This window comes from Aegilops tauschii, chromosome 4 (assembly GCF_002575655.3).
Source record: "Aegilops tauschii subsp. strangulata cultivar AL8/78 chromosome 4, Aet v6.0, whole genome shotgun sequence".
NCBI classification, from domain to species: domain Eukaryota; kingdom Viridiplantae; phylum Streptophyta; class Magnoliopsida; order Poales; family Poaceae; genus Aegilops; species Aegilops tauschii.
Window position 1 is genome coordinate 349,842,569 of NC_053038.3, and position 12,881 is coordinate 349,855,449.

The 12,881-nt window shown below is 50.8% G+C and overlaps 1 protein-coding gene across 1 annotated transcript; it reads right to left on the reverse strand.

The window, feature by feature from the left end:
- Positions 1-5,313: 5,313 nt before the first annotated feature.
- Positions 5,314-8,888, reverse strand: LOC109735719 (uncharacterized). Its single transcript, XM_020294925.4, has 5 exons — positions 8,673-8,888; positions 7,090-7,341; positions 6,613-6,756; positions 5,850-6,527; positions 5,314-5,738 (listed from the first exon to the last, which is right to left on the reverse strand). The coding sequence occupies exons 1-5, from the start codon at positions 8,778-8,780 to the stop codon at positions 5,496-5,498; spliced, it is 1,425 nt and encodes a 474-aa protein (XP_020150514.3). The 5' UTR covers positions 8,781-8,888; the 3' UTR covers positions 5,314-5,495.
- Positions 8,889-12,881: the final 3,993 nt, after the last annotated feature.

A 12,881-nucleotide genomic window follows, 5' to 3' on the forward strand; every position in this document is an offset into this window, starting at 1 on the left:
CCTGGGAGGGGGCGCGCCACCTCCTGGCTGCTGCCCTCTCTCTCCCCTCTAGGCCCACTAAGGCCCAATACTTCCCCGGGGGGTTCCGGTAACCCTCCGGCACTCCGGTTTAATCCGAAACTTCTCCGGAATACTTCCGGTGTCCGAATATAGTCGTCCAATATATCAATCTTTATGTCTCGAACATTTCGAGACTCCTCGTCATGTCCGTGATCACATCCGGGACTCCGAACAACCTTCGGTACATCAAAACATATAAACTCATAATATAACTGTCATCGTAACTTTAAGCGTGCGGACCCTACGGGTTCGAGAACTATGTAGACATGACCGAGACACCTCTCCGGTCAATAACCAATAGCGGAACCTGGATGCTCATATTGGTTCCTACATATTCTACGAAGATCTTTATCGGTCAGACCGCATAACAACATACGTTGTTCCCTTTGTCATCGGTATGTTACTTGCCCGAGATTCGATCGTCGGTATCTCGATACCTAGTTCAATCTCGTTACCGGCAAGTCTCTTTACTCGTTCCGTAATACTTCGTCCCGCAACTAACTCATTAGTCACAATGCTTGCAAGGCTTATAGTGATGTGCATTACTGAGTGGGCCCAGAGATACCTCTCCGACAATCGGAGTGACAAATCCTAATCTCGAAATACGCCAACCCAACAAGTACCTTTGGAGACACCTGTAGAGCACCTTTATAATCACCCATTTACGTTGTGACGTTTGATAGCACACAAAGTGTTCCTCCGGTAAACGGGAGTTGCATAATCTCATAGTCATAGGAACATGTATAAGTCATGAAGAAAGCAATAGCAACATACTAAACGATCGGGTGCTAAGCTAACGGAATGGGTCAAGTCAATCACGTCATTCTCCTAATGAGGTGATCCCGTTAATCAAATGACAACTCATGTCTATGGCTAGGAAACATAACCATCTTTGATTAACGAGCTAGTCAAGTAGAGGCATACTAGTGACACTCTGTTTGTCTATGTATTCACACATGTATTATGTTTCCGGTTAATACAATTCTAGCATGAATAATAAACATTTATCATGATATAAGGAAATAAATAATACTTTATTATTGCCTCTAGGGCATATTTCCTTCATGCGGCTGGGTTAGGAGCGCGGCGGCGATGCTCGAAGTAGGCGAGGAAGAACCAGACAGCGTGATGAAGACCTGCACGGACGGTGGCATTCCCGCGCCAAGGGAGGCGGCGCGGCGCATACCACGTGAAAGTCGACCCGCGGGGATGGCGAGTGGACCGCATGCTGCGGCGCTACGGCCCGAAGGGGCAACGGAGCGGTAGCGCACAGGTTGGGGCGACGGCAGGAAGACCTCGTGGCGGCGGCGTTGACTGCGTGCCGTGGCACTACGACCCGAAGGGGCGACGCAGAAGCGGTGCCCGAGTCGGTGCAGCCAGGGGAACGGCCTCGGGCGGCGACGGAGACCGCGTGCCACGGCGATACGATCCGAAGGGGTGACGCGGCGGCGGCGCGCGAGTCGGTGCAACTGCGGGGAGAACCACGGGGCGACGGGGCGGCGGCGCTGCGGCCCGACGGGGTGACGCAGCGGCAGCCTGATGCTCGATCGGTGACGGGGCGCACTATAATCGGGACAGTCTTCACGGGACCTGCGGAGGCGCGCGCAACCGACGGGCCATATCGGTCGCACGGCGTAGCTGAGGCGGATCGCGGGCGGGCGGGTGATCAATCCGTTCGCGTGCGAGGTCGGGGACATCGCTCGATGGAGGAGAGGTGGTGGCGGAGTCCAAGATGAAGCTGGCAATGACGGTCGGCGTGGGACAACGTGCAGACGAGCGCGTCAGCACCAGCACCCGGGATGCCAACGCAGCGCCGGTGCCCGGACAGCGAGGCCCGAGCGACCAACGCAGCAGGGTGCCCGAGCTCGAGGTAGCCGCCGACGGGGCCGGCGAGGAAGATGGCAGGGCGACCATTCAGACGCGACGGAGGCGGGTGGTGATGGAGAAGTCCCGGTCGGAGAAGGACTAGGGAGGTCGGTGCAGGGCGACGGGCAAGCAGACGTGCAGACGACGACCGTGAGGGGCCGCCTCGTCGCGCGAGACCGCCAGGTCGGAGAAGAAGCTGTCCGGTTGCAACCGTGTTGGAGTAGAGGCGCGTGGGGGTCGATGGCGGCGGCGGGTGATGCAAACCAATCTTAGATCCGAAAACCAAAAATAAAAACACCGATCAATACGACCGGCGAGAGGGAGAAAAACCTGAATAAATGGATCGGGAAAGAAGACTCTTTAGGGTAGCCGGTCAACACGACCAGTGAACAAACCCTAGCTATGGGCGGCGCGGTGCGAAAGCGGCGGGCAGGGGGTAGGATTGGATCGGTTAACCATTAGAAGGGATACAGAGGATTGGTGGAATCGATGTTTGTTACTTGAGCCTCGTGGGCATATATATAGGAGGGTATAATCTATTTAGAGTACAAGACAATCCAGAATAGTTTCTAGTCTATGCTATGTTTTCAATCTAATCAATGATATTCAACAACATGCCTCTTTTCTTGCCCACGCAAAGCTGCCGACCTGTGGTGCTACCTATTGCTTCAGAGTTCCGAGAAAGTTTGCGTGTGCACAAGGTAAGAGAATACCATCAGGCACGCGCTCACGCTGAATTGCGAGGTTGTGGCGTTGATCAACTCCGGGAATGACACTGCGATCCTTTTCTTCTGAGAAGCAGAAATGCAGTATTAGTCTGGTCATTTTTGTTTTTGTAAGCCGAAATGCAGTCCATTTTTCTGAAGGAACATTTCACAGAAAGTTGTTGAAGTTTCTGGGTGCAGTGGAATGATTCCTTGAGAGATATTTCCTTTATTCATAAATATAAGATGTTTTAAATATTTTAAATATAAATTAGATACGTATTGAAATGAATAGAAACAAACACAATAAAACGTGTCTACATACATTCAATTCACGAAAAAGTTAGAACATCTTATACGTATTTATGAACGGAGGAAGTAGATAGGTATGCCGAACATGAAAGGAGGTGTTACCAAATGTTACACTAGGTTTCCGTGCTGATTTCTCAGCCTATGAAACTTATATACATACTGCACGGTTATCACGTCGGGACTCACACGCGCAGGGAGGAGGCATTGTCTGGCGCCATGAGGGCATTGACGGCAGACCTAGCAAGGTTGATGCGTCAGTACTTGCTCTGAAAATGGATCAGTGAAAGACGGTGGTGACGACTTATGAAAGTCGGACCGGTTTGCGCCCCAACTCAGTATGTGGCTTGGTTGGGGCCTCCGGGTTTAAATGTTAGGCATTTATGTGATGTCTGTTTGGTATTAGGCTCGGACTATCAGCACCCTTCATCAAGTAGATAAGACTAGCGAGAGATGTTGATAAGAGCATCTCTAGCTGTTGGCCCCCCAGGCAGCTCGAAAAAATCGCCGACTGGGGACGAACCGGCGCTAAAATCGGCCTGGAGGCGATCGGGTTCCCGGCCGACGTCCCCAGGGTCGGCCCCAAGCGCCTGTTTTAAACTTTTTTGAACATTTATTTGACTAAAATTCGGCGAACAGGACAAATATTCGGCGAAACAGTACATTACTTTGGCGAACTGAAATCTTTTTTACATAGATAAAATACTTAGAAGGAAAACAAAGAGGCCCCGACTAGAGGCCGAATAACGCGCTGAAAGAGGCGAAGTCGCCGCCGCCGTTGTCCTCGTCGTCCTTCTCCTCCTTCACGCGGCCGCCCCTGCTGGACCCCTTCCCGGGGTCACCCTAGTGGACCGGTGGCGGCAAGTCGTCATCGCTGTCGTCGTCGAGGACGACGGCGCCTCCCTCGTAGCGGCCACGGCGCCGAGCGGCGAACTGCTCAAAGGCGCGGCACTGGCACTCCAGCTCCGTCCGTTCCTAGTCTTCGCGCGCCCACTTCAAGGCCGCCACGTCGTCGAGCCCTGGCTCCGTCTTCACGCCGGCGAGCCCGGGCTCCGTCTTCATGGTGGCGAGCCCCGGCTCCATCTTCGGCTTGACGAAGCGGGGAGGAGCCGAGGAGGAAGCACGCCCGCCCTCTTTGATGACGATGCCGGCGCTGCGGGTGCGCCGGCCGAGCGGCGTCTCCGTGGGCTCGGCCTTGACGCCGAACAACGCCGACGACCCGGAGGAGTGGGAGGAGGAGCGGGAGGAGGAAGAAGAGGAGCCGATCCTCCTCGGCATCCATTGGCCGCCGCTCCCGCGGGGGACCGGGGCGGCAGGGTACGTCATCGGCGAATCGTTGCCGCCCTCGAGGTGCTGGAGGACGGCGTGGAGAGTGCGGCGGGGGGCGCCACACCACAGGCGGCGGCCCTCGCTGTTCTTGGTCCTCTGCACCACCGGCGCCCCGTTGCTGGAGGCCAGCCGCTCCGCTTGCCGACGCTGGAAGTACGCCACCCAGGCCTCGTGGTTGCCGGCGGCGTACTGCCGGAGGGCCCGCTGCTCCTCCGTCAGCGGCACCCGCACGCGGTCGACCTCGTCGGCGAAGTAGTTGACGCGCGCGGTGACGTCAGGCAGCGGGGGAATGAGGACACCACCGGCGCTGAGCTTCCACCGCCCCGGCGCGCGCATGTCAGGAGGCGCCGGGACGTTGGCCTCGAACAGGAGGTAGGCTTCCCACTCGTGCAACGAGCGGCGGCCGAAGCCATTGGCCGCCACCCCATCGCCGGGAAACCTCTCGCCCATCGTCGCGGCCCGGCACGGGGAGAGAGGGGAGGAACGTCGGCGGCAGCGGCGCACGGGGACAGAGAGAGAGAGAGAGCTGTGGGCGGGGTGCGGCCACAGGCGAGGGGAGGTGCTACTTATATAGCAGCCGGGGGTGTGGGCGCCGTGTGTACGCGTGGCGGGAGATGGTGCGTCGCCGCGCCGCGCCGCTCATGAGGAATCAATGAAAGGCTGACCGGCGGCAACCTTTGCATTGATTCCCCGCGGGAAACCGAGGCGGTCAGGACGACGAGGCGCGGGGGTCGCTGACTCGGCGGGCCCGCCGTTCTTTCGCGCCAAAAATGATTGCCCCGGCGCCCCCTAGCGCGCCGTGTTCGGCCTGGGTCCGCCGACGCCATTTTCGGCCCAAACCAGCGAAAAATAGGCTCCTGGGGGCGCGAGTGGGCCGATTTTTGGGCGCAGCGCTAAAAAATCGCCTGAGGGCTGTTGGGGGCGCAGCTAAAGATGCTCTAAGATGATGGCTTCAGACTACCTGATGTACTACTTCGTAAGGTCTTTGTGAATAATTAATAAAGTGACTGCATGCATCTCCCAGATGAAGAGGCCGGGGTCATCCTTCTTTTCAAAAAACCGCGAGGAACGCCTTTATTTTAATAGACCGAGTACAGATTTGAACATACTAACATACTAATAACACGATAACAGAAAAAACAAGTAGCAGGTTGTGACACACTGCCAATCAGTTTTCCGCCACTAAAATATCACTGAATGTGAAGTTGCAACCTAAAAAACATGGCCTCATGTCACAATGCGTTCCCTGGGATCAGAGTTCGATCTTTGGTTCCCATCACCATCACCAAGCCCAATGAAGAAAGTCTCATCACCACCAGTTGCGAAATCGGCAGCAGATGGTTCATGATTTGCGTACAGTTCAGATTGTGTATTTTGCAATCTTAAGATACGCATCATGACGTCAGCTGAAAGTGTCATTTCTCCTCGGGAGGCATAGAATTGCCTCTCCCGCGCGTTTGAAGCTATTACCTGTCATGCAACAAAACATTACTGTAAAATACAAACTCACTGCAACAACAAGAGCAAGTACACGGTCAACTGTACGAACCGAGTGCAACACCAACAAAACATAAGACTTACTTTATTTGCATATTGAGGCAATTGCATCACTTTGCTTGACGAAGGTGTCCAAATCTTAATGGTGCTGTCTATCCCACTAGTAGCTAGGAAGGGAAAATGCGGATGGGGTTCGATGCAATTAACGATATGTTTATCGCCGCGCATGATCCTCATCAATTCACCTCCATTTTTCCTCCAAATGAACACATGCCCGCAGTCTGACCCACTCAAAACATATTCATTATTGGGTCCAAAGAAACTGACTCCTTTAACAGTTCTGAAATTTCTGTGACCAGAGTATGATTGTAGCTGCTCGAGCTTGTCCAAATGCTCTGGCTGTGTTGATTCAGGATTCGGACCAAGACCCATATAGTTTTCGAACAGGTAGATAAGCTCGTCATTGTATGAGACAAGTAACTCGCTTGAATAAGAGTATGCAATACCAGTGATGTGGACCTTCCCACCCATAAGAAGGTGCTCAGGGCAGAAGGTATCAACTGGTAGGTTCATATTGCTTGAAGAGTCCAAGTTTATTTTCCTAAAATCATACAGCCGTACATACTCATCGGAGCCACCGATCGAAAAATAATTAGGGTTCTGTGGGTCAATAGCAATGGTATTCAGTCTTACACGGCGCCTTCTATTTGAGAATGAATAGCAGGTGAGAAGCTTTGTTGGTGAATCACTGCGCAGGTCAAACTGTAAGAAACAAATATTCAATCCAAATGTGTGAAGCAATATAATTGTTGCTTTAATACTAGCATATAACGGAGCAGTGACATACGTGTTGTACCAAGCCATCCTCTCCACAGCTGTAAAGTATGTGAGGACTTCCTGGTTCGAGAGCCATCTTATGCGCACGATCATGATGTTCCCCAATTTGTTTGGTTGTGAATCCACCACCCTGCTTCAGTTGTCCCACCCTAACCTGAGGACAAGTGGTGGGATTGAAATGACTATCAGAACAGAATGGTAAATTTAATGAATCTGCAGACACCTGATAGCCAGAAAAAACATTCCATACATAACCAATATCGAATATTTTTTACTTGTAAGGTCTTATGAAGATAGCTTTTGAAGACATGGCTTACAGGTGACCTTTTGGTTAGTTATGTATGGTGCTATTATTCTAGAGTTTCCTAAGGGTGATATTGGTCACATAAAAAACAGTACATACTCATTGGGATACTTGTGAATATCTGATTAGTACTAATACTACTAATACAGCAAGAGAAAAACTCAAGCGTGGGTAGAGACACACCTGGCCATCAGCACCAACGGTCACAATGGTGCTGTCATCTGTAAATGGCATCACACGAGCATGAAAGACATTTTGTTGATGTCCAGAAGGGTAAGTTAGTTTTTCAGTTTTAGCAAGCCAGTCCCATAGTATGATGTCTGTGTCGTCTGAACCAGACACAAGGAGGTCACCAGCAGGATTGAAGCTTATAGTATTAACACAGCCACTATGACCTCGCAACTTTCCATATTGGTTCATCCGCAAAATTAGGCCCTATTCACAAGGACAAGATGAAAATAGCAAACAGTAAGCATGAAACGAAAGAATTCCACAATTGCAGAACAGAGTTATGACATTCCAACATGTACAAAACTATCAAGCTACTGGAACTTGGTAAATATTGTCCAGAACAGAGTTATGACAATCCAACATGTCAAAAAGAGAGCCCCGGGTCACTGACGGTATGACCGTATGTCCGTATTTAAATAATGGTCTGGGGCTCTGGGCTACAGTGAACACCTGTGTCCATGTGATCAGAGATTTGAGCTTTACGGTACAAAGTACATAAAGCAAAGACAGGACTAAGAACATCTCTCTGCCTCATGGCTTTATTTATAAAGTCGGGCCTCGCGTTTTCTCTAAAAAATAAAAAGCAAAGACAGGACTAAGAGCATCTATAGCATATCCCTTAAAAGCTCACCGGCCTGGCGGATTTACGGTTCGTGTCAAAATACAGGCCCGGGTAGATCCTGTAAAAACGGCCCGGCCAGTAAATTGTTTACGGGCAGCCCATAAACCGCCCCCGGTTCCTGCACATATACCGGAGCTCCCCGTTTTAGGGTTCGCATTCGGCATTTCCCATATCCCCCTCCGCCGCAAATCATCATCTCCAGTGACAAATCCCCTTTCCTCCGGTAGCCTTTGGCGGCACAGGTAGCCACCCGAACCTCGCCCCGATGTCGAGCGCGGGTCGTTGGGAGGGGTGGCCGCGGCTGCTAGCCGCCTCGCAAGCGCTGCCATGACGACGAGGTGGGTAGCTCCTCCCTCCGCCCGGCGATGGAGGAGTGGCGCAAGGTGCAGGCGCGTGTGCGCGGCGCCCTCTCCCGCAGCGGCGGCAGCCGGGCCTGGAGCAACTTCGACCGGCTGGACCGGACCTTCTCGCCCGCGCTCAAGCGTCTCTGGGCAGCGGAGCGCGTGTGGTTTGATGCGAAGGAGGCGGCCGCCGCCGGAGATGAAGCTGCAGCGGCACGGGTGACGGCGTTGAAGGAGTACGACATGGCGTTCGTCGTCTCCAACTCGCTGATGGAGTACCACCGACCATAAACGAAATTTGCAGGACCGCGGTTTGCGGGATCTGCTATAGATGCTCTAAGGCATATATGCAACTAAATAACCTCAATAAGCCAAGAGCAAGACCAAGCTGCCGCCTTACGAACATGCTTATCCTATTCCAGTATTTCACCCCTGCCGACGGAAATATGCAGAAGGTTCCCTATTCCCTAACGATATCCGCGGTCAGCGATGCTCGATCCGCTCGAGAAACCAACCGAATCAGAAAAGTACAGGAGATCACACTGAAATGGAAATAATTGAGAAAGGAGCACCTCGGAGCCGCTGATTCGGCGGGAGCTGGATGAGCCGATCTCGCGCTGGCCGACCTCGAAGAAGCAGCTGGCCGCCCGGCGGCCAGAGGCCTCGTCGATAGCGGCCATGGTGAGCGGTGGGATGGGAGAATAGAGAGGCGGCGCGAGAGATGGGAGGGGATTTGCCGGGGTTTTAACGGGTACAGGCCTTCCGCGTGCGCGCACCCTCGAACCACGTGGTTTCCGTTTCGCGTTTCTTCCGCCTGCTCCGGACTTTTGTTTTCTCTCACAAATATATTGTCCATATATATACGTAGAAGGAAAGAAAGCTAGACCCGTTGGTAGGAGAACTGACGGACGGCAGGATCGTTAGCGATTTCACAATTTTGTTGGACAGAAGCGCAATAATTGCTGCCATGTTGCTCCAACAAATAGTGTTAATGGACAGGGGAATGGTTAACGTACAAACGTGTTTCACGGACCATATGCATCCTCGCCCATAATTTTCCTTTTTAAGATTCAATAATACGTGTAAAATGTGCCATTCCTGAAATTGGTTAATACTGTAAGTAGAATGTTTCTACCGGGTACTCCTCTACCCGGTCATCGAAGCACTGATATAATTTCTCCCTTTGGTCGATTTACAGTTGGAAGCCACCTTACCCAAGTACACGACAAATGACCATTGACTTGTATGGATGGATGAAAACCCCCCTACCTGTGAAGATGACAAACGACCATTGACTTGTAGGGACGGATGAAAGCCCCTTTACCCGTGGAGACGACAAACGACCATTGACTTGGAGGGACGAAGTTCGAGGAAAGCATATCCGCCATGTTGTTGGTTGCATTAAAGCCAAGATATGCTTCGTATTAGACGATCTTTTCTTTGGGATATGAAAAATAAATTCGGCGTTGGCCCTTTGAAGACGTTTTGAGCCATCGAGGCGCAGAATTTTTGTCACTTTAGACCGCCTACCCGAACATAATGACCGAAAGGACCACCTTCAAACAGTATTGACAAAAGTACGTGGCAACAGGCCCAGCAGCCGACACGTGGCACCTGCCACCACAACCGAAGGTAGCAGGGTCTGCCGCAAGCATAACAGGTTTCATGCGCTGGAATAAACAAAAATGGAACGGGGTGGGCGACGTGACACATGCCACCATGGGGCGTGGCAGCAGTCACTGTACGTGTTGCACGTGACGCGATAGCACTCCTGTCAGTTGGTAGGAAGGCATCTTCCCTTTGCGCCGAAAGTGCTTGAAACCACACGCGAGATGCTCTTTATATCTGATGTTTTTGTCTAATTTTTTCGTCCATCATCCCTGCCCTATTTCTTCGCCATCACACTGATAATCTGAGCCTATAAAATGAGTCATTGAACCTCTCTTCATCCTTCATCGAGCAACCTTCGAAATCGTCACAGCTTTATTTGTACCCCCAATATTTTTAGTCTTCTTGGGTTTGCCTTGCTCGGACCAAGGCGTTAGGCCGAGGAAAATGAAGAATGCGAGTTTTCCACCAGGGGTGGATTCCTGCAGTGTCACTACAAAACATGTGCTATTTTGTAACAAAAACCCTCGTGACGGAACAGGAAACCCGAACGGGAAACAGCTCGTGACGATCGTCCATCAGGAAAATGATCTTAGACAGTGCCCTCGGCAACTTTGGTGACATTCTAGCCTTATTTTTGGCGACACATTCGACCATCATTAGACATGTGCATATTCTGTGATGATTTGTAGTGTCACAGAAAATAAGTTTTGAGATCTCAATTGCTTATAGTATAAAAATCCCCTGTGTCGCCAAATCACAAAATATATACTTGTGATTACACTTATCGTCTTCCTTGTGTGAGGCCACTTGACAGGAACAGAAATAATAGATTAGCAGAAAAAAACAATTGAACCCCTGGATTCGACCAAGGAACCGATGCCAATGTCGTGGTGACCGTTCAACTAGCATGCCGCTGGCGTGGTCACCACCTGAACTGGATGCAATGGTAGTGCTTGTCACGGTTTAGATTGAAACTGACTAGAGATCATAGGATTCAATAGACAACTTCATAAAATATAAAGACAATACTTACTATCATTACAAGATATGCACAAGTTCATACATAATTAACATGCATAATTCTAGAACCTAACAGAACTACTTAAATTTATTCATCGTCATCGTTGTCGTCCTCCTTGTCGCCACCGTCATCCTTGTCGCCGTCGTCCTTCCTTGCCGTTGTCCGACTCATCGCTATCGTCATCCCAGTCGTTGTCGCTGCCCTCCTCACCGGCCATCAACGCTTCGTTCATTGTCCTACATTTGATGATGTCTAGCGGACACTGTCTTCCGCGTACGACATGGCCGCGGAAATCTTGATGCCGGCGGCATGAGAGCCTCTTCAACGGCGCGGTCTGCGTCGCATGTGGTTTGCTCGGCGCACGCTGTTACGTTAGAGATCTTGTAGGTCACGTCGATCTCCACTTCGGCGACTGCGTGGTGGAGCTCCTCGAATCTTTGCGCGATGTGGTTGAGCTCGCGATGCATGTCTACCACTTGGCGGCGAGCTACCTCCCGGAGCTCATCAAATCGCTCCAAGAGGCGGTCGCACTCATGGCCTGCCTCATCTGCTTCACGGAGGACCTTCTCGGCGCGGTCCTCATCTGTATCGATGAGGCGCCACCGTTGTGGGGCCCATTCACACCGTCCATCTCCTCGTACATGGGTTTTTCTTCCTTGAGGGCGAGCCGAGTCCCTGACCCGGTGCTGCTACTTCTTGAGCTTGTGTTGATTTTTCCCTTGAAGAGGGAAGGGTGATGCAGCAAAGTAGAGATAAGTATTTCCCTCGGTTAAGAACCAAGGTATCAATCCAGTAGGAGCCACAAGCTGAAGGAAATATGCCCTAGAGGAAATAATAAAGTTGTTATTTTATATTTCCTTATTCATGATAAAAGTTTATTATTCATGCTAGAATTGTATTGATCGGAAACCTAAATACATGTGTGAATACATAAACAAACATCGTGTCCCTAGTAAGACTCTACTGGACTAGCTCGTTGATCAAAGATGGTTAAGGTTTCCTAACCATGGACATGTGTTGTCATTTGATAACGGGATCACATCATTAGGAGAATGATGTGATGGACACGACCCACCCGTTAGCTTAGCATAATGATCGTTCAGTTTTATTGCTATTGCTTTCTTCATGTCAAATACATCACTACAAAAAAAGACACTTTCGTGATGATACGTGTTTGTCACAGTAGGTGACGTTTTCTGTCATGCATGTACATCCATGACAAATTTATGACAGAATCAAGATAGTCATACTTGTGTTGTCGTAGAAGTGTTCCATGACATTACCAAAATTATCATCACGGAAGTGTCCACTTCCATGACGATAAATCGCGCGTCATGGAAGTGCTTTCGTTAAGGGTGACCGACACGTGGCATCCACCGTAACGGAACGCCGTTAAGCTATCGGGTCCGGTTTTGGATTCGATAACCCGCTAACAGCCTGGACCAATGAGGATTTTCCACGTGTAAAATTCTCATTGGCCGGAGGAAACACATGTTGGCTCACCGTTGGGACAGATGTCATCCATTCATTGGACAGTAGGCGCCTATGATACGTCGACACGTGGCACGTCCCAATAGAGGCCCATTCCGGTGAAAAGGTCGGCCCGTTTGACATGGTCAAAAGGTAACGGGCTGGCCCACGGAAAGCCTGTTAACGGCATGTTCGTATATAGTCCATTTACGGCCCGCTAACTCACGGCCCATTACGGCCTATACGAATTAAGCCCATTAGCTTCATCTGGGCCTTCCAATATGATTCCAGCCCGTTGTAACTTTCGGCCCATGTATGGCCCATGATGTCTTTCGGCCCTGATACGTCTCCAACGTATCTATAATTTATGAAGTATTCACGCTATTATATTATCCTTCTAGGATGTTTTATATGCATTTATATGCTATTTTATATGATTTTTGGGACTAACATATTAACCTAGAGCCCAGTGCCAGTTTCTGTTTTTTCCTTGTTTTTCAGTTTTACAGAAAAGGAATACCAAACGGAGTCCAATGGACGTGCAAATTTTTGATGATTTTTTCTGGACCAAAAGAAGCCCCCGGAGTAAACGAGTTGGGCCAGGAGAGTTCCGGGCTGCCCACGAGGGTGGGGGGCGCGCCCACCCCCTGGGCGTGGGCCCCTACCTCGTGGACAACCC